This window comes from Lithobates pipiens, unplaced genomic scaffold, assembly GCF_037356315.1.
Source record: "Lithobates pipiens isolate NorthernLeopardFrog02 unplaced genomic scaffold, aLitPip1_a1.2 Scaffold_30, whole genome shotgun sequence".
Lineage (NCBI taxonomy): Eukaryota > Metazoa > Chordata > Amphibia > Anura > Ranidae > Lithobates > Lithobates pipiens.
Window position 1 is genome coordinate 88,971,711 of NW_027507791.1, and position 26,864 is coordinate 88,998,574.

The 26,864-nt window shown below is 44.3% G+C and overlaps 1 protein-coding gene across 2 annotated transcripts in view; it reads left to right on the plus strand.

Annotated features, from left to right (window-relative positions):
• Positions 1-6,480: 6,480 nt before the first annotated feature.
• ZFYVE1 (zinc finger FYVE-type containing 1) overlaps positions 6,481-26,864 on the plus strand; it is a 74,731-nt gene continuing 54,347 nt past the window's right edge. Inside the window, exons 1-5 of one of the 2 annotated variants that reach the window (XM_077464585.1) lie at positions 6,482-7,716; positions 8,573-9,077; positions 17,848-18,352; positions 22,628-22,842; positions 24,697-24,803. In XM_077464585.1, coding sequence (XP_077320711.1) covers positions 8,586-9,077; positions 17,848-18,352; positions 22,628-22,842; positions 24,697-24,803 — 1,319 coding nt within the window. In that variant the 5' untranslated portion in view covers positions 6,482-7,716; positions 8,573-8,585. Of the gene's footprint in view, positions 9,078-17,847; positions 18,353-22,627; positions 22,843-24,696; positions 24,804-26,864 lie in introns of both variants that reach the window. The other variant, XM_077464586.1, reaches the window with a different exon arrangement.

The following is a 26,864-nucleotide window of genomic DNA, read 5'->3' on the forward strand; positions in this document are numbered from 1 at the left end:
CAGTAGGCAATAGGAATAACTTAAATTTCCAGGGTGCCCTGGACAGCCCTGACAGCGGAGCCACAATCAAGCTAATCACAAAGTGGGAGTGGTCAGATACACTGCATGGTTTGTATGTCACCTCCGAAACGGATGGGAGCATGGCAGCGTTACCTACTGCTAAATCAATCCTGGATAATGTTCCATGTGTTTTGGAGAAACAGGAAAACTGCCTCTCCAAAGGGTTTCTGTGCCTCCACATATCCATCCACCCCACCTTGTTAAACAACCTCAGCAATGGCGACCCCCTCAATGAGGCAGGCCCCCCCAAACTTGGGTGCCTGTCCATTGAGGGACTCTGCCAGCAATTAAAATCACCAACTATCAATACCGGAAGGTCCGGCCTCCCCGCCAAATAAGTCAGCAGAGTCCAGAGCACCACCAAAGTAAACGGGGGAGGAATATATATGCATGCTAAGATGCAGTATAGCGACCCAATACGACAGTGTAAGAAACTATACCATCCCTCAGAGTCTATACATTTGTCAAACTCCTGAAAATCAATCGCATTGTGCACTAAAACACTCATCCCCCGAAGAAAAGGAGGTGTGTGTGGAATGATACACTTTCCCCGCCCAAGAGTACTGCAAACATCTCTGAGTTTCCAGAGTCAAGTGTGTTTCTTGGAAACACAATATGGCTGTGTGAAACTTCTTCAAGCAAGTGGATATCATCGTACATTTAAGTGGGGAGATTAGCCCCCTAATATTCCAAGACACCACATATATTTCAGCCATTTGCATTCATATGATCAAGAAACATCAGGGTGTATCTAAACAAATAAAAGACATGCAAGTTGGTAATAGAGTATAACAAGATCCAGTGTGAGGGGAAGCTGGGCCATGCCATCAGCGGCCAGGCCTGGCCCCAGCCTACATTACTTGGTATGTTCCATAGTTCAGGGGTCTCAAGTTTACCATTATTTGCATAACGACAGTACCAAAGCCTAATATCCTCCAAACTAAGCCTGTGGGTGAAAGAAGTTAAACATAAAAAACAAACAAGTCCAGGCTGTCAACGTGACAGACCAGACTGAACTAACTTAAAACCAAAACTGTTTGAGCACTTTTTTCCACTTCTCACTTAGAAAGAACACATTTTTCTTGCATCTTCAAAAGATAGCTCTAGACTCACATGGTAGTATTATGTCTTCCAGCAGAGCCAGTTTCCCCGCTTAAGCGAAACACTCCATCGGGGTCAAAACGATCAATATCTCTTCCAGCCAAACAAAGCAAAAATGGGCAAAAATATATGGGAAACATAGGGATAAAAGGAAAACAAAATATGAGCACTCCATATATAGCTTGTCGGTACATCCAGCATGTTGATTCTTCAGCGTGGTTTCCAGCTGTGGCTGCCAACAAATCAATCACCATCCTCCTTTTCACCTCGGTGTCGTAAAGCCTGTTCGTTCCGATCCAGCCATAGTGTGGCATCTTGAGCCAATTCAAAAAAGTGGGTTTGGCGGTTAGCGGTAACCCTCAGCTTAGTGGGGTATAACATAGCATAGAGTAGCTGCAATGCTCTCAGTCTCCTTTATACATCTGAGAACTTAGCTCGGCGCCTCTGCACCTCTGCAGAAAAGTCCAGATAGAAGGATTGCCGGACCCCATTCACCTGTACATTAGCCTACTCCCTGGCTTGTCTCAGTACCACCTCCCTGTCTCTGTAATGCAAAAGTCTGGCAAGGATGGGCCTCAGAGGGGCATCCGGTTGAGGTGGGCGGCCCGGTGTGCGATGGGCCCTCTCCACGGTAAAGAATGGAGAGAACGCTTCTTTGCCAAATACCTCCTGTAGCCAACCCTCTATGAATGTGGTAGGGTCCTTCCCCTCAGTCTTCTCAGGAAGCCCTACAATACATACATTTTTCCGTCTTAGACGCTTTTCAATGTCATCTTCTCTGTTGTTAGTTTCCTTAGCTAGCTGATGTGCAACATGAGCCTCCTGAACAACTGGGGGGAGTCTGTCTTCCACTTCGCTCACCCTGCTTTCTACCGCAGTTGTGCGTTCTCTAATTGTTTGCATATCTTGTCTCAGCAGGGAAACATCTTCTCTTAATCCCCCAAACTGCTCTTTAAGGGTATTCACTGAGTCAGTGCAGACATGCACTGCCCTAAGTATCTCTGCCAGAGTTGGTTGCTCATTATCATTTACAGCCGTGTCTGTGTGAGAGGGATGGTGCTGCTCAGCAATACAGTCCTGCTCACCCTGTCCCTCTGCCTCTCCTGCAGACGGCCTCATTAAGCTCTGTGCTGCTGAGCCCTGTAGTGCCACATAAGGTTGTATAGATCCCCCCTCCGCCATCTCTTCCAGCCCTGTTTGCCCTACATTTTGGAGGTCGATGCCCCGGAGGTAGCCACTGGAGCAGTACATTCACAGTGCCAGGGACCCAAGTCTCTTCTCCATCCCGTGGCCTTCTCCTCCCGAAAGATGAACCAGCCCAAGAGAAATTACAATGTAGGTGACTGGGAGCTACTGGCCATTAACATCGCCTAAGAAGAGTGGAGATAGCTTCTTGAGGGGGCCATGCATCCTATAATGATATTCACCGATCACCGAAACCTCGAGTACCTCCGCACTGCCAAACGCCTGAGACCCCGTCAGGCTCGCTGGACTCTGTTCTTCTCACAATTTCATTTGGCTCCAAGAACGGAAAGGCCGATTGTCAGGAATCCGCCCGTTCCGTGCGATCGGCTCTCCGTACGCGCACGCGCGTTCGTGCCGCGGGTCGTCGTGGGCACGAGCGTCTTCCGACGCGCGCAGGTGCACGTTGTTCGTATGTGCGCGCGGTACACGCACGCACGGGCGAGCGTTACCACGATTGGCGCCAGTGGCCCTTTTTAAAGGCACAGCTGCAGGGGTTCTGTGCTGTCTCGTCTGCAGCTTGTGCCCGAAGTTACCTGCTATTCTGCTTGAACCTTATCTGATACCTGACTCGGCTCCGTCTGACCTTGCTGACCTCTCCTGCTCCGAACCCGGCTTGTTTGACCCTTCTTGGACTGATTCTTGTTGCCGAACCTCTGCTTGTACCTGATTCCTCTGCTGGCTCCTGCTTGTTCCTGTGTCTGCTATTTCCTCATCCTGAGATCCAGCCATCCTGATTCCACGGTCCGTGGTCTTCTCCCAGCTGCCTTCTTGCTACAGAGAGCTCCCGCTCCAAGAGGATCCTCATCTACCTGGCATCTGCTGCTGCACCTGGCTGGACTCTCCTACCCCGCTGCGCTCCGGTCTCCCTGTTCCCATTCCAGTGAGACCGGAACCAGAGCCGTAAGAGAGGTCCCCTTCCACTAAGTCAGACTCACTACCTGAAGATCATAACACCGATGCTTTATCTCTTATGTTCCCTGACACTCCTAAAGAAACAACATCCAGCACAATCTTGTCTCCACAGAATTTTCTTTTTATTCAGCCTGATCTGAAGTCTTCTCTCGAACAAGCTTCCTTTCAATGTCAGGAACCAGAGACTGACTCTTTAAGAAATCAGGGGGGTATTTCTGGTACCAGAACAAGATCTTTGTCCCGCAGCAAACCAGAATCCAGGTCTTACAGACATTACATGTCCACCAACTTGCCGGCCACTTCGTAGTACGGAGGACCATGGAACTTGTTCAACGATCTTTTTGGTGGCCTACATTAAAATCTGATTACAGGAAGTATGCCAATTCCTGCACCACCTGCCAGCGAAGCAAGGGGTCTAACGTTAAATCTTGGGGTCTGCTACGTCCCTTACCAGTACCAGAAAAACCGTGGAAAAACATATCTTTGCACTTCATAGTAGAACTGCCTCCCTCCAAAAAATTCACAACGATCCTAGTAGTTGTGGACCGCCTGTCTAAAATGGCGCACTTCTTGCCAATGACAAGTACTCCTGCTGCAGACACAGCAAAACAATTTTCCCAGAGTTCTCACCAGGATCTGCAGCTGATTTCTTGGGAACGATCTCCTTCCTCTGATCCGATCTGGGTAAGCTCTGGGATGGACCTCTACTGCGGCCGCAGGAGGCCTTGGCATAGCCCATTCTTTTTTATGTAGGCACGGTAGATGTGGTAACGGTGGTGAGAGTATCTTCCTCCAGGACACTGATAGTAGTAGACAGCATAGAGGTTGTAGGACTTGCCACAGGAGCGTAGACAGCAGACTCCTAAGTGGCAACGCCCGTGGCCCAGTCCATGCGGTACACCCGAGGCGGCATGGTGGGTTGCACCACTTTGAACAAATACTCTCCACACTGCAGACAACGGACAAATGCCCGGAGACTTGCGACCAGTCCCTCGCATTTGTTGCAGAGCATTCCCAGGGCCTCGACGTCTCCCGTCGTGTACAGTACAAAATGCCCCTGGGGTCTCAGGCGAATTCCTGTATCCTTTAGCAAAGTCCCAGGCAGTCTCACACTTGTGGGATTTCCCAACGAAGGCATCCTGGGTCCCATGATGGACGATGTTCCTGGCACTCGGAACATTTTTCTCTTTTTTCTTCCGCAAAGAAACACAATCTCTTTCTCCTACAACACACTCACGTGGTGCCTCGTGCAGGGAAAAGAAACAGGCAAGACTCCTCCCACTGGTTCCTCTGGTTACGCAACTCTCAGGCTTTTTCCAACTCCGCCCACAGTTTATGTGCCAACAGTGGACGTCAATCATTCCTTGCAGAAATGGCGCAGTCCAAAAACATAACCCTCTACCATATAGATTCCACGTGGACAGTTCTTTTTAGTTGCGAGAGCTAACGGTAAATCCCGGACTCGAGCCCCCACATGTAGCACTGACCCCTGAAGGAGCTGCTGGTTTTATTGGGCTTACCGTTACCTTCTTGAATGCTTCTCTGTATAGGGTTTCCCGTGGTAGATAGCCCAAAGAAATATGGAAACTGACACTGAACCTTCTTTTGGGTTATTTATTTGAAGTAGAAACATGGCATTCAATACACCCAGCTGGACTGAGTTCTCACACTTGCCGGCGGTGACAGCGACACCTGCAGTTAAGGAAAACCCAGTTTAACCCAGCTGGACTGGCACTGAAACCATCATTTAGTAAAATTAGCCCCAAAACCCAACTGTGGTTTCAGGAGATTTAACTTTGAAAAAACATATAGTGCATGCTCGTCAGGAGCCAGCGCTACATATATATAGATTTTCTTGGTTTGTTACTCAGATTGCCCATATACCCACTTTCCAATCTCCCTGCACCATCAAGTGATAGTGCTTAGGGGTTACCCTAAGGTGATTAGGGTGTACCCTGTGTGCATGCCTATGAAAGTAAGGGAGGGTTATAACCCTGGTCAGTTTTTTTGCCATCTGTGACTTATTGGGGAGATTACTCTTCATTTCCTGTCCCACAACCAAAACAGGAAGTAAGGGAAAGTCCTCAAAATGTGGGAATAAAAATGGTGGGAGGGGCAAGCATTGTCCCTGTCCACTATGTATGGGATGCTGGCAGGCTAATTTAAATAAATGGCATTTTTTTTAATATTAACAAATTTTTTGAACTGTTAAAAAATACTTACCTTTGATTGGTCCAATTGAATACTAACGGCCATGCTGTTGTTCACCTATAAAAGAGAATAAAATGCGTCATAAGCTGCAGTTTACCGGACCAAGAAGAGAAGATCACATCCCCCTCTCCCTTACCATGTCGCAGCTTATATTATGATGTTTTTTGTCCTTTTCTTTGAAAAGGGACTATTTTTAGTTATTTAATTGGCTTGAACTCTGATAGCTAAGCCGTGGTAATGTTATTGTTATTAATGTGTTATTATCACTTATATTATTAAAGTGAAATGGGATATAAATTACATTATATATACCTATAATAAAAGACCGCTGCCATTAAACTCCACATACATATGTGTCCAGTAATTTTTTTTCAATGATATTTTGATATGTTACATTTACATATATATATAGTTCTGCCTCGCATACCATTCCTTTCTGTCATCCAGATCACTAGAACTAATGTCCCCCTTGGAAGATTCCCCCTCTATTCCTGTTCTGGGGACGGCCCAAAATGTGGGATTTTTTTTTACATCCACTTTTGATGAAAGCAGTAAACAGGACATATAGAGAAGATGACTAGAGAGGGACAAACAGCAATAAAAACCCGACAGGGGTTCTAAGCTCTCTCCACTTTATCCAAAATGAAAATAAAAGTTTGCTTTAGTTATATTTTAATTCGTTAAAGCCATGAAGGATTCTCCTTTATACTTGATGTATTAGTACCATTGCTGGAAGCAGTTCTGTACCAATACATTGCACAGGACAATATAGAGAAGAGGGTTGGATGATGACATATCTGCACCTGACAGCCATTGGTCAGGAGAAACTAACGTTCCCATAGTCCTCTGCTGGCCGCACGGCACGATGGGTAAGGAAGTCCGCCGTGTTTATAGATAACACCAAGGAAGTGGACAAGAAAACTACAACTCCCGGCCATCCCCGGCCCCGCCCTCCAATGACGTAATGTGTTCAATTCTGTCACGGTAAATAAGCTGGAAGTTCAGAACGATCAGCTGATTGGAGGTGTCAGGGGGGCCCTGACCTGGGAGCAGCTGTCACCCCCTCTTCAGGACGGTGCGCGCTCATCGCCCGGTAACGTTGTGCCCATTGTAGGCGGGAAGCTGTGGCCCGTGTCCAGGAGGACCTTGTCTGGGATTCCTGAGTCACTGCCGGCTTCTCTTGTAAACAATAGCTGAGTGCGGCGACTCGTTCCTCTGGAGGGGATGCCGGGGCTCCTGGCTCAGTCTGTTAGGGAGCTTCCATCATAAACCCATTGTGGCCTATGCTGCACAGCCTGCCCTCTCATTGTTTACCTCACACTGCTGTCATTGATACCCCCCAGTCCTACATCACCATAGGTCACCTGTCTGTCCTGGATTGTATCTAGGTGGGGCTGGATTCTCCCCCTAACCCTGTCCAGGTGACTGAGTGACCCCACATTCCCGCGTGCTCTGGGGCAGCGACCTCCCGAGGCTCCCGCCTGCTCTGGGACAGAGACCTCCCGAGGCTCCCGCCTGCTCTGGGACAGAGACCTCCCGAGGCTCCCGCCTGCTCTGGGACAGAGACCTCCCGAGGCTCCCGCCTGCTCTGGGACAGAGACCTCCCGAGGCTCCCGCCTGCTCTGGGACAGAGACCTCCCGAGGCTCCCGCCTGCTCTGGGACAGCGACCTCCCGAGGCTCCCGCCTGCTCTGGGACAGCGACCTCCCGAGGCTCCCGCCTGCTCTGGGACAGCGACCTCCCGAGGCTCCCGCCTGCTCTGGGACAGCGACCTCCCGAGGCTCCCGCCTGCTCTGGGACAGCGACCTCCCGAGGCTCCCGCCTGCTCTGGGACAGCGACCTCCCGAGGCTCCCGCCTGCTCTGGGACAGCGACCTCCCGAGGCTCCCACCTGCTCTGGGACAGCGACCTCCCGAGGCTCCCGCCTGCTCTGGGACAGCGACCTCCCGAGGCTCCCGCCTGCTCTGGGACAGCGACCTCCCGAGGCTCCCACCTGCTCTGGGACAGAGCCCTCCCGAGGCTCCCGTCTGCTCTGGGACTGTTTGGTACGCAGGCTTCAAAAGACCCCCATTTGTCTGGAATTGAGGCCTCACAAGACTCACTTGTTTGTTGATGCATCTCAAGAAATCCCCTTTTATTTTTTCTTTAATTATTTTTGTATTTATTTGCAGTGACTACAGACAATTCTGGTAAATCCAATGCACCTCTACACCAGTCCCTCATATTTTTAACAGGTTTTCTTGAAATACTTTTATCTTTTATGGCCTCTGTGCTATAGCTGGAGTCAGATAGACACATCAGCGGTATAGTAGATGTCACAGGTGACCTTTGATGCTAGCTGGACTACCATCCCCCACTTTCCTTTTATAATTGCACTTTGATGATCCAATATTATTATTAGTTTTTTTTTCTTAACTGCTTTATGCTTTGAAAGGAAAACTGTTTTTTGCCCAGAGGAACACGTCTTTACCAGCAACATAATAAATACCAATTAGATGACTCCTCTTCCTGGTAATACTGGACTTGCTGCCCAATGACACATTTGTTGTCATAGCAGAAAGTCACATCTCAGGTGTCACTACTCCAATTAAAGCCTTGTTTTTGTCACATGTCCTTTTAATACTCTGCATTGTTTTTTATGAAACCCTTCACATTTTTTTTTTCTCTAAAACTACATCTGCCCTGTTGTATTCCTTTGTTCGTCGCCAGTTTTTGGATTTTATGATTGTTGTTTTAAAGGCTTATTCATTTTAAAATCTTTTTTTTGTTTTTGGGCAAGGGGGCATTTGATAATGTCAGTGCTAGTTTATATAGCCAGTCTCTATTTTATTGTAGCTGTCTAAAGTTTTCAGAAGCAAACTGAATAGGAAATTATCATAATTCCAATCTATGATTCTCACTGTAGTTCTAGATCTTTAACTGTCATCGTGGTTGGGAATTTATGATTATCAGCACAATTAGGATCAATTTTCTTTGTTAAATTTTCTTAGCCTTTAAATCTGGGCATAGTTCCTCTTAACAGCCTGAATTAATCTACGTCTTTAGCCGTAGATAGAAGATGAGCACCCAGGGGGCGACGACTGAAAAATCTGTTGTAGCCGGATTGACGTGCCAAGAAAACTTTGCCTGTTCTGGCAATAATGAAGCCGTATATGAATGTGATGAGTGTAATACCTTACAGTGTCAGCAATGTGAGGAAGCTTTGCACAAACAAGAGAGACTTCAAAATCATGAGCGAAACCGCATACCACCTGGTTATGTCCCTTTCTGCTCCTCTTGTAAAGGAGTGAATACTATGCACAATGGTTCAAATGGCACTAGACAGCGGGCAGTGGTGAGGTGCGCCTCTTGTAAAGTTGACCTCTGCGCCGACTGTCAAAAACGTACTCATTCTGGAGGGAACAAGAGAAAGCATCCATTGACCCATTACCAAACCATGAATGCCCCAGAACCTCAAGAAGGAGGAAAGATGGAAGAGGAAATTAGAAGAAAAAAGATGACGGAGAAAGTTGTCAGTTTCCTTCTAGTGGATGAGACCGAACAAATTCAGGTAAGTGCTTATAGGTCCATTCAAGCTTTTTCTGTGTCAATCTTCTTTTTTATTAAGGTTTTGAACAACAAGATGTGGCATTGTTGGGTAGCTCAAATTAGTACCAAATAGAACGGTCAATGTGGGCAGTGTACAATAAAGAAAAGGTTCAAGCTTTTTTCATACATTATGGCATTTAAAGAGGAAGTAAACCCTGATGAGTTTACTTCCTCTTTCATTCCCTGCAAAGGCAAAGCATAAAGGACTACTATGCATCGCATAGTAGTCCATTATGTGTCACTTACCTGACACAGGAGCCAGCGAAGTCACCGCTGTCCCCTGTAGTCCGCCGCATCCATCTTCTTGGTGGGGTCTCGCAGCTCCGCCGCTGTCATTCGGCGAAGCCGCGATGACGTCACTCCCGCGCATGCGCACGGGAGCCGACACGCGCGGCAGCTCCGTCGTTGAGAATGCCGCGCTCAGTGCGCCTGTGCCTCAGTGTGCCTGTTTTCGGGCAAATATCTCCTAAACCATATAGGTTTAGGAGATATTTCTTGGACCTACAGGTAAGCCTTAATCTAGGCTTACCTGTAGGTCAAAGTGGTTTGTAAGGGTTTACAACCACTTTAACCAGTTCTGGACTGCCCACTGTGTGGGTATGTTTGTGTGTATAAAATATATATATATATATATATATATATATATATATATATATATATATAATATGTATGTATATGTGTTTATATACCGTTGTTATGGCAGCAGCTAGCTGCCATAACCCCGGTATTTTTTTTTTTTTATACAGATTGTGATCCTTTTTCACATAAAAGTGGTCCTAGTGGCAGGTTTGCCACGAGATCGCTTTTATAGGCAGAGGTGCACTCCGGCCGCTTCCCGGTTGTTTCCACACTTACCACTCATTAAAGGCAGAAACAATTTGATTCTGTGGAGCGATGGGCAGGAAGTCAGGTGAGGGGAAGATGGGGGGCCCCCCCTAGACTCTATGCCCTTGGACCAGCGCAATGTCTGCCTTACCTTCCGCCTAATGGCCTTAAAGTGGTTGTAAACTGTTTTGTTTGGTAGTGGAAATATCTCCTATACTTGCGCCGTTTAGGAGATATTTCACTTGTAGTGCGCCGATGACGTCATTGATGCATGCACTGTGAATAAACGGACCCCCATGCCGTTTCTTCCCCAGCGTGTGCCGTGAGTGACATCCCACGGCTCCGGAACAGTCACAGAGCCGGAGTCCATGGCCCTAGAAGAGGGGTAAAGATGGACACGGCCTGCACAGGGGACAGCACGGTCTTCGTTTGCAGGTAAATGTCACATAATGGGCTCCTCCTTTGAACTGCTGTTGACTCACCGACAGTCCCATTCACTTTAATGGGATGGCTGGTGATGAGGCAGGGACACAACAAGGTGAGGGATGTGGCGGCAGCAGGTGAGTGGATGCCCACTAACAGGCGCTGCCATGATGGATCTGAAATGACAGGTGTTCTTTAAATGTAAGGACTTATTCTTGCTGGTAGTTATAATATTTCATATTTGCAAACAAAATTAAGGTTTCCTATTTAGAATAAGGTGGTCAGGTTACTAAAACAGCGATATCAGAACTGATTCAATCATACAGTTTGTATTGTACATAGATTTACAAAACAATGGGCTAAAGAAATATTCCTGAACTTTGTTTTTTCTCATGGTTACTGTGAAATTGTGTGAATGCATCTATGCAGTGCATGTTATCTTAGCTTTCAGAGCTTGAATTCATTGAATGAGTTTACTAAAACTGTAAATATTGCAGAATATACAGCCTTGTGCTACATAACTAAACCCCATTTCAAGCTGAATAAACTAAATTATTAATGTATCTTAAATAGAAAACTATCTTTAGATAGATTATTACTCCAAAAGCATTTTATTAAAATTAAATTTGATACAAAATCACAAACATCCGATTTTTAAATAATCAGATTTTTATTTTTATCCGCCCTGTTTCTATTACAAAGGATGTTTACATTCCTTGTAATAGGAAGAAAAGTCCATCACATTTTTTTTAAACGGGACAGTGTAAAAATAAAAAGTAAAAGAAAAACAAATTTAAAGCGCCCTGTCCCTCCGCACTCACGTTCAGAAGGGGACACATACACAAGTTGCGCCCACCAGTGTTAATTTTTGTAGTCTTTAGATTAAAATGCCATTTTAGTTGCCTAAAATCTAATGGGTTTAGTTAAATTTTAATGCATTATTACTGACAAACATTATATACTCCTGTATTTACTTAATGGGTTATAGGCTATCTTCAGGTGTTGACACTGGTAAACCCTAAGTAAGGAAGTTGACTCCCTATATAACCCCCATAAGCACATCAGTTTTTTCGCCAGTGTCTTAGGCGTTGGTCAGGAGTGATGATGTGCTGGGCTTAGCTTCGCTGGAATATTCCTTGGGGCAAGCCATGCAACTGGATCCATTCAAGGTGCTTTAGAGATTTTTAAGTACTGTAGTTTGTCGCCATTCCATGAGTGTGCGCAATTTTGCAGCATGACCTGTTGGGTATCTATTTACTCAGCATAACATAATCTTTCACATTATACAAAAATTGGGCTAATTTTACTGTTTTGTTTTTTATTCATGAAAGTGTATGTTTCCCGAAAAAATTGCATTTGAAAGACCACAGTGTGACCTAAAAATTTTAAATGACTACCATTTTATTCTCTAGGGTCTCTGCTAAAAAAATAAAAAAAAGTTCTAAGTAACTTTTCTAGCAAAGAATACCAATTTAAACTTGTAAGCAACACGTGTCAGAAAATGGTCTGGTGCTTAAAAGAGAAGTATGGGTTTGGCTTTTTTTGCCCATTTATACTTACCTAGTTGGATGCAGCATCATACCGATGCAGCATCTGTCCCCTGGCGTCTCTGCACTGAGAACTGAGCCATCGAACATCGCCAATGGCTCGGGTCTATTGGCTCCCCCCGAGCGGAGAGATGCTGCCTGTCAGTCACCAGCTCTCCTGCTCTGCTCCTCCATGCTCAATGGAGCATTCATCTGTGGAGGAGCAGGGACCGGCCATCTGAGAGTCAGGATGGCGCGGTTCCTGAACTGATTCCTGTGACGTCAGCAGAGAGCGGACTTCAGACTGAATGGGTCACAGGAGGGCAAAACGAATTGCACTTCTGTGACCTATAGGAGAAGCCCAGCCAAACAAGCCCAGGCTTGACGGCAGCACAGTGGTGTAGTGGTTAGCACTGGAGTTTGCATGTTCTCCCTGTGCCTGCGTGGGTTTCCTCCGGGTACTCCAGTTTCCTCCTAAACTCCAAAGACATGCTGGTAGCTTAATCAGATCCTGTCTACAAATTGGCCCTAGTATGTGTATATGTGTATGTGTTTGTAAGCCCGTCGGGACCCTGCTGACTAAAAGACTACGCTATATCAAGATGCAACTCAACGCAGGCTTGACTTTTCCTTTAGGCTGGATTCACACCTATACATTTTTAGTGCTTTTTGCATTTTTCAGATTTGCACTACAAAACATGTTTCATAGGAAACCATGTTAAATGGTCTGTAGTGCAAATCTGCAAAAGGCACCAAAGATGCATAGGTGTGAATCCAGCCTTAAGTGATCTTGCATCACGTCCAAAGAACATTTTCTTTATCCAAGAGTGGCAATAAAGAGAAAATGTGCTCCAGCCACATAATATTTAATTATCTTTTAGTGTAATTGAACTCTCTGTCATAATATGGAATCCTGCTATCTTTCATTCCTTCTGTAGGCAGCAGTAAGATGTATATTGTGGTTTTGTTTACACCGATATAACAGGTAAACACAAGGCCAGTAACTTAGATGTCTACAGGGCCTAGAGACTCATTAGATCAAGCACTGGGATGCAAAGCACATGCTTCAGTACTCCTGAGTTTAGCAGGCATTCCTTATAGTGAGTATTTGATCATCAGCATGAATGGATGATACAGCCCGCTAACACTATATTTAGGCATCATTATTTTTTACACACAGTTTCACCCAAAACTCACACATTTTTCTAACTGGATTCAATTGGGGAAAAAAGTGTGTATCCTGGGTGAAAGTTGGGTGACTCTTGTGTGAAAACATTCATAAATGGTCCTCTTGGTGTTTAATACTGATTTGTTTGCCTCTATACAGAAACTCTGCCTTTTTGGGTTCAGGGGAGTCCATGAATGCCTGCCAATTTGGCACCCATGTATACCAGGCCGAAACCTGTCCTTGCTGATGTAGTCAACCTAACATAAGACTTTATATCATTGTGGACCAGTTTCTCTATAAGTTTGGGTATACACGGGCCACAAATCGTCCAGAAACGGTCAGTTTGGCAGGAAGCGTCTGACTGTCGGCCCATATGTACTGCTCCAAGTCTGGCCTCTGTCTAATGAGTATGCTGAAAACCAGCATCCAATTAGAGCTCACAGCCAATGGCTGATCACACTGAGTAATGGGTTTTTGACATGGGGGGCAGTACCCCTGTTAGAACACAGCGTTTAGGGGCAGGTACTTGGGCACTAATTCATGTCATTAGCCAAAAGAATAGTTTATGCTGGCCATTGAAATAAATTACTGCTCAAGTGCTAAATGTGCCTAGCGTTAACAAGCGATTAGACGCGTTTACACGCATCAACAGTTTTTTCCTTCCAAAACTCTGCTGCTCCTGGACGCACTGAAAGTGGCATTTTTTTTTTTATGCCTCTAAAAGCCCCTGCTACTAAATGCTGCTAAAGGTCTTTGAGCATGGCTGCATAGGCTAACATGCAGGGGAATTTAGAGGCGGGAAACAAAAAAACAACACCAGACGCCCATAAGAGCAGCTTCAAAAATCTCCAGTGTGCATGAGGCCTTAGAGCAAATGGGGGACAGATGCAGCATCGGACTGATGTTGCATCCACTTAGGTGAGGATGAATGTTTATGTTCATCCACTTAGGGAATAAAGTTGTGGAGAAGTTTAAAGAAGGGTCAGGTTATAATGCCCTAACCTATGCCAAGCTTTGAACATCTCACAGAGCACTGTTCAATCCATCATCCAAAAATGGAAATAGTATGGCACAACTGCAGACCTACCAAAGACATGGCTGTCCACCTAAACTGAAAAGGCCCATAGTAACTCTGGCGGAGCTGCAGAGAGCTCCACAGCTCAGATGGGAGAATCTGTCTACAGGGCAACTATTGTGCCCTCCACAAATCTGGCCTTTATGGAAGAGTGGCAAGAAGAAAGCCATTGTTGAAAGAAAGCCATCAGAAGTCCCGGTTGCAGTCTGCAAGAGGCCACGTGGGGGACATAGTAAATATGTGGAAGAAGGTGCTCTGGTCAGATGAGACCAAAATTTAATGTTTTGGCCTAAAAGCAAAACACTATGTGTGGTGGAAAACGAACACTGCACATCACGCTGAACACGCCATCTCCACCGTAAAACATGGTGGTGGCAGCATCATGTTGTGGGTATGCTTTTCTTCAGCAGGGACAGGGAAGCTAGTCAGAATTGATAGGAAGATGTATGGAGCCAAATACAGGGTAATCTTAGAAGAAAACCTGTAATGCCTCGTACACACGATCAAACAATCCGGAGGAAAAGTCAGGCAAACTCAAGCCCGCCGGACAATCTGCCCGTGTGTAGCCTCCGGCGGACTTTTTTTTACCCAAAAGTCCGGCGGACTAAAAGTATTTTTGCACTCCAATCTGTCCGCCGGACTCACTTTTCGGCGGACAGTATGGCCGTGTATGTGCCAGTCCGCCGTACTTTTGAAATGAGCGGACTTTTCCTGCGCGGAGAAAAGTCCGCTCATTTTGAGCACGTCTCCAGGTAGCCAGGGCCAGTGAAGGAGGCTTCGCTGGCCCCGTCACCTGGTATGGACTTAAAAGGGGAATCCCTACGCTGAAAAATTGGCGTGGGTGTCCCCCCTAGGTCCACATCAGACCCTTATCCGAGCACGCTACCTGGCCGGCCAGGAAAGGGGGTGGGGACGCACAAGTGGCCCCCTGCCTCCTGAGCCGTACCAGCCGTGTGCCCTCATCATGGGGGGTGCCTTGGGGAAGGGGGGGCTGTGCGGCCCCCCACCCCAAAGCACCTTGTCCCTATGTTAATGAGGACAAGGGTCTCTTCCCGACAACCCTGGCCGTTGGTTGTTGGGGTCTGCGGGCGGGGGTCTTATCGGAATCCAGGAGCCCCCTTTAATAAGGGGGCCCCAGGATACCGGCCCCCCACCCTATGTGAATGAGTATGGGGTACAATGTACCCCTACCCATTCACCTGTGAGAAAAAATAATAAAAACACACAACACACAAGGGTTAAAAAAGTTTATTGCACAGCTCCGGGGGTCTTCCGTCAGTCTTCGGGGGTCGTCTCGCCGGACTCCTCCGCTATCTTCTGCTAGCTCTTTTACTAGCGGAGGAGCCCGGCTTTCTTCTTCGTCGCCGCCTCCCCTCTTCTTCCGACTTCGGGGGTCTTGTCTCCCTCTTCGGTTCTTCTTGCCGGGCCACCGCTCCTTCTAGCTCTTTTACAAGCGGTGGCCCGGTCTTCTGACGCCGTCTTCTGTTCTTCTCTTCTTTTCTTCTCTTCAGATGTTGCCTCGTCGCTGCCTCCGCTCACAATGACAGGGATGCAGCGCACGGTGACTTATATAGGGACATCACCGGATGATGTCCCCACCCATTATGATGTCACAGTCCCAGAGGATGCTGGAAGCATCGCTGGCCCCTGCTACCTGGAGACGCGCTCAAAATGAGCGGACTTTCCTCCGCGTTTGTGGGTGAGTCCGTTCATTTCAAAAGTACGGCGGATAGTCCAGCGGACTTAGTACGCCGTATTAGTCCGCTGAAAAAGTGCCGTGTGTGGGCAAGTAGCTCGTTCGGAAAGTCTGGCGGACAGTCCGGCGGGAAGTCCACCAGACTAAGTCTGCCGGATAGTCGGCTACGTGTGTACGCGGCATTAGAGTCTGCAAAAGACTTAAGACTGGGGCAGAGGTTCATCTTCCAGCAGGACAATGACCTTAAACATACAGCCAGAGCTACAATGGTTTAGGTCAAAGCATATTCATGTGTTAGAATCGCCCACTCAAAGTCCAGGCCTAAATCCAAATTAAAATCTGTGGCAAGATCTTAAAATTGCTGTTCAGATGCTCCCCATCCAATCTGACAGGGCTTGAGCTATTTTGAAAAGAAGAATGGGCAAAAATGTGACTCTCTAGATGTGCAAAGCTGGTAGAGACATCCCCAAAAAGACTTGCAGCTGTAATTGCAGTGAAAGGTGGTTCTACAAAGTATTGATTCAGGGGGGCTGAATAGAAATGCACGCCATACTTTTCATATATTTATCTGTAAAAAAAATTTGAAAACAATTTTATCATTTTCCTTACACTTCACAATTATGTACCACTATGTATTGGTCTATCACATAAAATCTCAATAAAATAAATTAGTTTTTGGCTGTAACATGACAAAATGTGGAAAATTTAAAGGGGTTGAATACTTTTTCAAGGCACTGTATGTGTGTAAAATCTGCAGATCTGTGCAGCTTTTTTTTTTTTTTTTCTGTGGCTAAACGCAACAAACCTTTTTGAATGTAAAAGCAGCTGTATGTATGGGATCATTTGATTACTGTAGTGCAACCTTTTAGATACTCACAAAACTATGTGTTTTGGCGGGTTTTTTTTTCATCCCGTGTGAATGAGCCCTGTATAACAATTGACAGTTTTTGTATGAACTGTCTCCTTTAAAGTCACATAACTTTGGACCCGACTTTTCCCTGAAACTTTGGTCCAACATTGATTCGACTTTAATGAACAGGACCTGACATGAGATGAGTGTGACTTGGGTCTGGTATGGATTTCCATGCCACATGTACAAAAAAAAAGCCCCCCTCAAACCATACCAGACCCTTTAGGACCTAAAATCCCACACCAAAATAATAAAAAAAAACGGCATGGGATTCCCCCCCCCCCCAATCTTTACCAGACCCTTATTCAAACATGCAAGCCCCCCCCCCCTGAACCATACCAAACCACAAAACCACATGTCCTCAACATGGAGGGGGCCCCCTGCCCCACAACCCTGGGCTGTAGGGGTCTACAGGCAGGGGGTTTATCAGAATATGAAAGTCCCCTTTAAGAAAGGGGGGCCCACTCCTATATGAATTAATACATAGTACCCCTACCCATTCAACCAAACAAAACTGTGTAGTGTAACAAAAAACATGAGGCAGTTTTTGACAAGTCCACTGTTAAAAATTAAGACTGTCCCCATATGTAGATCCAATGTCAGTCACCATGTCCTCTGCCGACCCGATTTAAAAAACAAAACAAAAAAAAAAAAAACGCTCCTCCCCTGACAAATGCTGTGGGCTAAAATTGCACCCAAGTCGGACCAAAGTAGTACAGGAACCTTTTCAAAAGTCGGACGAGTTAAGAATGCTCTCATAGGGAACCATTGATTTTTGACATGTCATGCGACTTGTGCTCTCAAAGTCAGAGCGCTTCTTGCACCAGTATGAGCCGGCCCATGAATGTGTATTAAAAATATATTTTACAGATATGTACTGTATGCAGGCAGCCCTTATTACTGATGTTTGCAAGCAATGCTAAGAATTCCTATTGTCCTTTAACACTGTAGATACAAAATTTTAGATTTCAAACATTTTTATTTTATTTATTTTTATTCTGTATTTAAATGAATTTTTTGCTATATAACAAATAAGAAAATCATGGTAGGTAATTGAAGGTTTTCATTTTTACAGTGTTGTTTAACTTGGCTTTTGCTTAAATTCTAAGGTGGAGGATGAAGATGAATTTGTGAAAAAACTGGATTGCAACGCAGAGGATTTACTGAAAGTAGTGTCAATATTCGGAAACACTGGTGACGGGAAATCACACACTCTTAACCATACGTTTTTCTATGGGCGTGAAGTCTTTAAGACCTCCCCAGCTCAGGAGTCATGCACGGTTGGTGTTTGGGCGGCATTTGATCCTGTCCATAAGGTTGTAGTCATTGACACAGAAGGACTGCTCGGAGCTACTGTAAACCTGAGTCAGAGGACACGATTACTGCTCAAAGTCTTAGCCATTTCTGATCTAGTTATCTATAGAACTCATGCTGATCGTTTACACAATGACCTATTTAAGTTTCTTGGGGATGCCTCTGAAGCCTACTTGAAGCATTTTACTAAAGAGCTGAAAGCCACGACAGCACGTTGTGGTTTAGATGTGCCTCTTTCCACACTGGGTCCTGGTGTCATTATCTTTCATGAGACTGTACATACCAAGCTGCTTGGTTCAGGTAAGCTATTAAGAGGATACTTCACTTGACTATATTTCTGTCTCAAAAATGGTTGTAAACCTCAGACGTGAAAAATGAATGAAGCATATCCTTCTATAGTGTGTACCTTTCTCAAACACACTGGGTCATGTCTGTCTGCTGCAATTATGATCTGTGAGCTGTGTGGAGAGGTTGTGTGTCTCTTCCCTCCAATCAGCTCTAAGACCTCTCTTCACTGAGCTCTGCAGAGTAACTTCAGCTCTCTGTCCTTTTTTCTGAACTCTTGACAAGTTTTATAAATTCTGGACTTACTTTGAACAAATGTAGAGAAGACTGCAGATAAACGGGTACAAGTTATGTAGGAAGATTTGATGAATCTGTGTATCACCTGAGGATAGTCCCTTCACTGGTTATATGTAAGGGTTTACCTCTGCTCACTTAAAGCCCAACTGAAATTTCTGTTAACAGCCACTAAATACATTTTAGGTTGCTTTATAAAGAGAGCACCCATAGCTTGGGTGGCAAAGCTTATCAACAGCCAATATGCTTAAAGATCTCGTGATGGCAGTGGTTGCTCTACACTCTTCCTCCCAGGTCAGAGCTATAGCTTTCCAATAGCAGGGAGCATGAGCTTTTACGGTACCACAGTTATAGATCTGTTTATGCATGCTTCCACACAGTGGCCTTTTCCACTCATGCTGTGGCTACTATAGTAAACTAACTGCAAGACTTTCAACATCCTTTCAATGTACTGCAGGGGGTCATGTTTCCATTCTTCCATATAGTCCAGATCTCTAAAGAAGATGATCCGGTACAGAGCAAGTCAGTGTCTTATGAGATTTGGGCTATATGGCATTTTCCAGATGACGTGGGAGTAAGGTTAATATATGTACAAACTACTTCTCCCTTTCCCCACAGGTTGCGTTCAACCCCAAAGTCTGCATTAATATTCGTACTATTGACAAATAAAACCCAAAAAACTTTTTTTTGCAGTTGTAGGCTATTAGTACTGAATGGACGTTTCTTGCTCTAATCTAATTGGTAGAAACTCATAGTTGTAGTTGCTTGCATATCAAACATTAATTATTTAATAAAAATATTTAATAAATGCAGACATTGGCTTTTTAAAATTAGTTTATTTAGAGGATACAGTGAGGGGAAAAGTTTTTAATCTGCCCATTCTGTACGTTTGCCCACTGACAAAGAAATGATCAGTTTATAATTGAATGGAGAGACAGAATAACAAAAATAATCCATAAAAACGCATTCCAATTTTTTAAAATTAATTTATTGATTTGCATTTTAATTAGTAAAATACATATTTGACCCCCCCCCCCCACATCAGCAAGATTTCTGGCTTCCTGGTGTCTTCTATACAGGTAACGAGCTGAGATTAGGAGCACTCTCATAAAGGGAGTGCTCCTAATCTCAGCTTGTTACCTGTATAAAAGACACCTGTCCACAGAAGCAATCAATCAGATTCCAATCTCTCCGACATGGCCAAGACCAAAGAGCTGTCCAGGGACAACATTGTAGACCTGCACAAGACTGCAATGGGCTACAGGACCATCCCCAAGTAGCTTGGTGAGAGGGTGACAACAGTTGGTGCAATTATTCACAAATGGAAGAAACACAAAATAGCTGTTAATCTCCCTTGTTCTGGGGCTCCATGCGAGATCTCACCTCATGGAGTTTTAATGATCATGAGAACGATGGGGAATCTGGCCAGAATTACACAGGGAAAGTCTTGCCAATGATCTCAAGGCAGCTGGGACCATAGTCGCCAAGAAAATGGTTGGTAACACACTATGTCACGAATGGCTGAAATCCTGCAGCACCCGCAAAGTCCCCCTGCTTAAGAAAGCACAAGTATAGGCCTGTCTGAAGTTTGCTAATGAACATCTGAATGATTCAGAGGAGAACTGGGTGAAAGTGTTGTGGTCAGATGAGACCAAAATTGAGCTCTTTGGCATTAACTCAACCGCTGTGTTTGGAGGAGGAGGAATGCTGCCTATGACCCCAAGAAAACCATCCCCACCATCATACATAGGTGGAAACATTTTGCTTTGGGGGTGCTTTTCTGCTAAGGGGACAGGACAACTTCACTGCATCAAAGGGACGATGGATGGGGCCATGTACAGTCAAATCTTGGGTGAGAACTTCCTTCCTTCAGCCAGGACATTGAAAATGGGTTGTGGATGTGTATTCTAGCATGACAACGACCCAAAACACACAGCCAAGGCAACAAAAGAGTGGCACAAGAAGAAGCACATTAAGATCCTTAAGTGGCCTAGCCACTCTCCAGCCCTTCACCCCATAGAAAATATGTGGAGGGAGCTGAAAGTTTGTTACCAAATGTCAGCCTTGAAAACCTTAATGACTTGGAGAGGATCTGCAAAGGGGAGTGGGATAAAATCCTTCCTGAGATGTGTGCAAACCTGGTGGCCAACTACAAGAAACATCTGACCTCTGATTGCCAACAAGGGTTTTGCCACCAAGTAATAAGTCATGTTTTGCGAAGGGGTCAAATACTTATTTCACGCATTAAAATTCAAATAAATGTATAACTTTTTTTCTGTATATTTTTGTTGTTTTTCTGTCTCTCACTATTAAAATAAACCTACCATTATAGACCAGGAGTAGGCAACCCACTGGTACTGGTGCCGCAAGAGGCATGCGAAGCCTCTTTTGGCGGCACTCGACTTCCTCCCCATCAGCAGATCAGCGCAGGGAAGTGTCAGTGAGACACTAATACATTCCAATTTCAGATTTCCCCGGCCGCACCTGCACTAAGGAGGAGGCACTGTGCCCCCACACATTGTAAAAGATGGGAAACATTGTTTGGTTCTCTAACTTTGCTGTAGCTACGATTGTGAGCTTTTGTGATGGGGAAGAGATTGGGTGCAGTTCTACTAGGAGGGGGCAGTCCCTGTTTCCAGGAGGAGGAGGATGAGGAATGTCTTGGCCACTTCTAAAGCCAATCACAGTCCTGCTAGCCCCATCCACCATCTGGAGGAAGATGACACGCTTGGTTGCCACTACCAATCTCAGAAAGTAGGGATTTCTCTGTGATTGAGAAAACCACAATCGGGTGACAGTTTGTTGAATTTTTGTTGATCTTCTGGGAACTCTGTTGAAATTATTCCTGAACCTTTGTGTCACTTCTGAACCCCTGCACTCTGCGTCCCTTTAAGCCACAGCCAGTGTTCAGTGCAATGAAAATCACACCCACACTTTTTCTCAGGTGCGGGGGGGGGGGGGCGCCCAACTTATGATCCTGTACACAGGCCCACTGCTTTCAGAAAATGTCCCTGACCCAAGCTCATCATTGCGCATCTATTCCATATGCTTGTATGTGACATCACATACAAGCACATGGGCTGAATGCGAGAGGTGGATCAGCAGGATGAGTGTGCCAGGACAGGTAGATATGTCTCATCTCTGCTTCTTTTCACCACTCTGCATATTACGCATATCATAGATGAGAAGAGGTTACAGTGGTGGAGCAGATGAGCAGGAGGGTACAGCGGTGGAGAAAATTAGCAGGTGGGGTTCAGAGGTGGAACAGATGAGCAGGAGGGTACAGCAGTGGGGAAGATGTGCAGGGAGGTACAGTGGTGGAAGAGATAAGCAGGGGGGTTCAGTGTTGGGCCAGATGAGCGGGGGGGGTAGATGTGAAAGAAGGCTTATTGGTGGGGCAGGTGAGCAGGGGGTACAGAGGTGAGACAGATGTGCAGGAGGTACATTGGTGGGGCAGATGAGAAAGCTGGTTACAGTGGTGCAGCAGATGAGCAGATGGGTTCAGTGTTAGGACAGATGAGAAGGTGATTCAGTAGTGAGACAGAAGAGCATGGGGATACGGCGGTGGAGCAGATGTGCAGGGAGGTACAGTGGTGGGCCAGATGAAAAAAGGGGTACATTAATAAGGCAGATGAGCAGGAGGGGTTACAGTGGTGGAGCAGATGCGCAGGAGGTACAGTGGTGGGGAAGGATGAGAAGGGGGTTCAGCGGTGGGACAGAAAAGCAAGGGGCTACAATGGTGGGACAGATGAGCAGGGGGGTTCAGTGTTGGGGCAGAGGACAAAGGAGGTATATTGGTGGGACAGTAAAAATGTATTCCTTGTTTTAAAGCTCTTCCCTTTTTTAAATTTTATTTATTTTTTTGGTTTCTAGCATCAGATTTGTGGTTCTTTTTATCTTTTAGTCTGTGTAGCATACTGTGTGCTGTTCATAATGGCATTTTGTCTCCTACTAATATTCTAAATTTTTTGTACTTGGATATTCATTTTGTTTTAGAGAAGGCTTCAGAAATACCAGAGAAAGTCATTCAAGATCGGTTCCGTAAACTTGGTCGCTTCCCAGAAGCCTTCAGCTCTATACATTATAAAGGGACACGTACATATAACCCTCCTACGGATTTCTCAGGCTTAAGACGTGCTGTTGAGCAACAGCTGGAGAACAACACCACACGCTCCTCGCGCAACCCAGGTGTCATCTATAAGGCACTGAAGGTAACCTAATAATGGGGATGTATTGTCCACACATGCAAGGGGATTTTTTTTTTTTTTTTTTTTTTAAAGAAGGTTACAGATACTTACTTATTTTAAACTTTCCTTTCTTCTTTTCATAAATTATAACTTTAATTGGAACAACATGAATATGATATCTTTCTATTAAGGGTTTTTACTGTCTTCAGGCACATTTTAAAATCTTTGTGAAAATGTGTACTATTTCATGTAAAGATCTCTTTTCATTCCTATCCTTAATTCCGTATCCAGTCAATTTAAATTCGATATTTCCAAAAATAAGGTAAAATGGACAAATTTGACTGTACCTTTTACTTAGTTTGAAAGTTGTTGCAGAATCTTAAAGCTTTGCATAGAAATAAGATGATTATCAAAAAATCTTGCTGATATCCATGTCGATGGGCACCAGCAGATGCCACCAGCTTCCAAATTTGGGTGAGTTGGATTGTGAACTTGTCCAGTTGCTGTTATTCTAACCGTGGTAAGCAGGCACTGAAAGTGTCTGCTTTTGCTGGTTCCTCCCTACTCTGAAGGCATGAATATGCATGCTTCTATGTCCTAACTGTCAAAACAATCCTGCACATCCAAGTAGTTCATAAAGGTCTATGACCACGTGTATGCTTTAGCATTGTTGCAAGTAGCCTTTTACAGGATTGTTTTCAATCAAACAATAGAGTATATACTAAAAAGTCTGTTTCCAACTCCATACATCTGAATGCATAGAGGTGATATGGCATGCACACCTATGCTGATCATGCAGAGAGAGATTTTTAGAATTGTTATCTTCAGAAAAAAAGGGCCCTTACACTAAATAAAATGAATAGCAAGAAGCTGCAGTCCTATTAAGGGACACTTTGAAAATCTGTTTCGATTTTTGCTTCAAGGGATAACAGAAAATGTACCATATATATATATATATATATATATATATATATATATATATATATATATATATATATATATATATATATATATATATATATATATATATATATATAAAACTCTAGTTATAGCTACACATCCATCCAAAGTTAAACCTTGAGGTGCATGGAAGCAGTATAACCTACCTGCTAACTAGTTGGGTTTTCAACCCCTACACGAATGCACCAGTCCACCCTCCTTTGTCTATATTGTCATGATCCTGGAACACACCTGCTGTTGATGCTGCTTATGAAATACAGCCTATTGGTACCATGAAGCCTTCCACAGCCACTAATCAAAATCTACCTTAAACAAAAAAAGAAGTTGCACAGCACAGGCTTTAGGAAGAAATCTCCTAAAGCTCTTTTACTTATCCTTTAGGGCCTGTTCACACCTTAGCGATTTTCTGCTTGAAGCTTGCAGCTCTAAAACGTTCAACAAGCCAAATCCCATTCATTTCAACGCCCCCTGTTCAAGTCTGAGTGTTCTGTCGCCTGTAGAAAATGCCTGTTGCTCAAAATAAGTACATGAGCTACTTTTTTGGCAGATTACATGCCCTTATAGACTTGCATAGTCTGTCAAAAATCCCCTGTGCAGCTTAAGGTTAAACCGCTTCTCTTTCTGTCCCAACGTGTGGCCCTGAGTCCTCTTACACTCCTTGAGACTAAAAAGTTTCATAGTTGCTCTGGGGTCCCTGTTGACATATTTGAATATTGATGTCAATAGAAATGCCTAACTTGAGATTTTTACAAGCACTTTCTGCTAAAATAGCTGCTCTCCACCCCTAATTTCCTCTCCCTCTTCAGTTACTTTCTGCATATTTATAACAGGTGGTTGCTTATGAATTATTTTCATGCATTGCAACTTTTAAATTTTTATTTTATTTTTTATTATGAGCCTTGTATACTTGGTTTTCAGGCATTGAGTGACCGATTCAGTGGTGAGATACCAGATGATCAAATGACACATAGCTGCTTCTTCCCTGATGAGTATTTCACCTGTTCTTCCATGTGTCTAAGCTGTGGGTAAGTGTTCACTTGTGTTCATAGATTTCTACCTTAAAAAAATAGGTAATGAGGTTTTCTTCCACAGAATATTGATCATCCATCTTTTCTGTGAGATTTTTTTCTAAATGTTGTTTTTTGTTTTGTGTTTTTTTTTTTTTGTTATGACTGTACTCGCAGGCTTCAAATTGTGTTCAGTTTTTACTGTTTAGATGATATATTAAAGCACAATTTCAGACTCCGAAAATTAGCCCAACGGGCCTTTGTCTTTCTGTCCCTGCACCCTTCCCAGACCTAACTTTTAATAAAAGTGTGCGTGTATACAGTATATGTACAGTTTTATGTGTCTGGGATGGCAGGAAGGGGTTGGATGAAATTAGTCAGCACTCACTCTTAAGTCCCATACACACTATTAGATTTTCTGCAGAATTTTGTCTCTGCAGTTTTACCAAAACCATGTAGTACAAGGGCCTGCCTGATTACATACAAATTTAAACTCTTAAAGTTTGACCTCATTTTATATGGTTTAGGTAAATCTGAAGACAAAAATCTGCAGAAAATCTAATAGTGTGTATGGGGTTTTAGACATACTGAATCGGTGAGGAGGCAAGTAGTGTAATGTATTTTCAAAAATATAATACAATGCAAGCAATGGAAAAAGGAAATGGGATAAACAAGATAGATAAAGATACATACATATGGTATATGTGTGTGTATACAGTTGTGCTCATAAGTTTACATACCTGGCAGAATTTATGATTTCTTGCCCATTTTTCAGACAATATGAAATTTACAATAAGCTAAAACATTTCTTTCACTCATGGTTAGTGTTTGGCTGAATCCATTTATTATCAATCAACTGTGTACTCCTTTCTTTTTTTTTTTTTTTTTTTTTTATCATAATCACAACAGAAACTACCCAAACGACCCTGTTCAAAAGTTTACATACAATATCATGTACTGCCCCCTTTAACATCAGTGACAGCTTGAAGTCTTTTGTGATATTTGTGGATGAGGCTCTTTTATCTTAGATGGTAAAGCTGCCCATTCCTCTTGGCAAAAAGCCTCCAGTTCCTGTAAATTCTTGGCCTATCTTGCATGAACTGCACGTTTGAGATCTCCCCAGAGTGGCTCAGTGATATTGAGGTCAGTAGACTGAGATGGCCACTCAAGAACCTTCACTTTATTTTGCTTTAGCCAATGACAGGTCGACTTGGCCTTGTGTTTTGGATCATTGGCATGTTGGAATGTCCAAGTATGTTTCCTGGTTGATGAATGCAAATGTTCCTCCAGTATTTTTTTATAACATACTGCATTCATCTTTCCATCAATTTTGACCAAGTTTCCTGTGCCTTTGTAGCTCACAGATCCTCAAAACATCAGCGATCCACCTCCGTGTTGCACAGTACGAATGGTGTACCTTACATCACAGGCCTTGTTGACTCCTCTGCAAATATAGTGTTTATGGTTGTGGCCAAAAAGCAAAATTTTGGTCTCATCGCTCCAAATGACGTGCCAGAAGGTTTGAGGCTTTTCTCTGTGCTGTTTGGCATATTGTAAGCGGGATACTTTGTGGCATTTGTGTAGTAATGGCTTTCTTCTGGTGACCATGCAGCCCATCTTTCTTCAAGTGCCTCCTTATTGTGCATCTGGAAACAGCCATACCATGTTTTCAGAGAGTCCTGTATTTCACCTGAAGTTATTTGTGGGTTTTTCTTTGAATCATGGACAATTTTCCTGGCAGTTTTGGCTAAATTTTAGTCAGTTTACCTGACTGTGGTTTAGCTTCAACAGAATCCCTAATTTTCCACTTCTTGGTTAGAGTTTGAACACTGCTGATTGGCATTCTCAATTCCTTTGATGTCTTTTTATATCCCTCTCCTGTTTTATACAGTTAAACTACCTTTTCCCACAGATCCTTTAATTCTTTTACTTTCCCCATGACTCGGAATCCAGAAACGTCAGTGCAGCACTGCATGAAAGATGCAAGGTTCTGTCAGGAGTCCAGAAACTCATTGACCTTTTTATATATACACCAAATACACACACACACACACACACACACACACACACACACACACA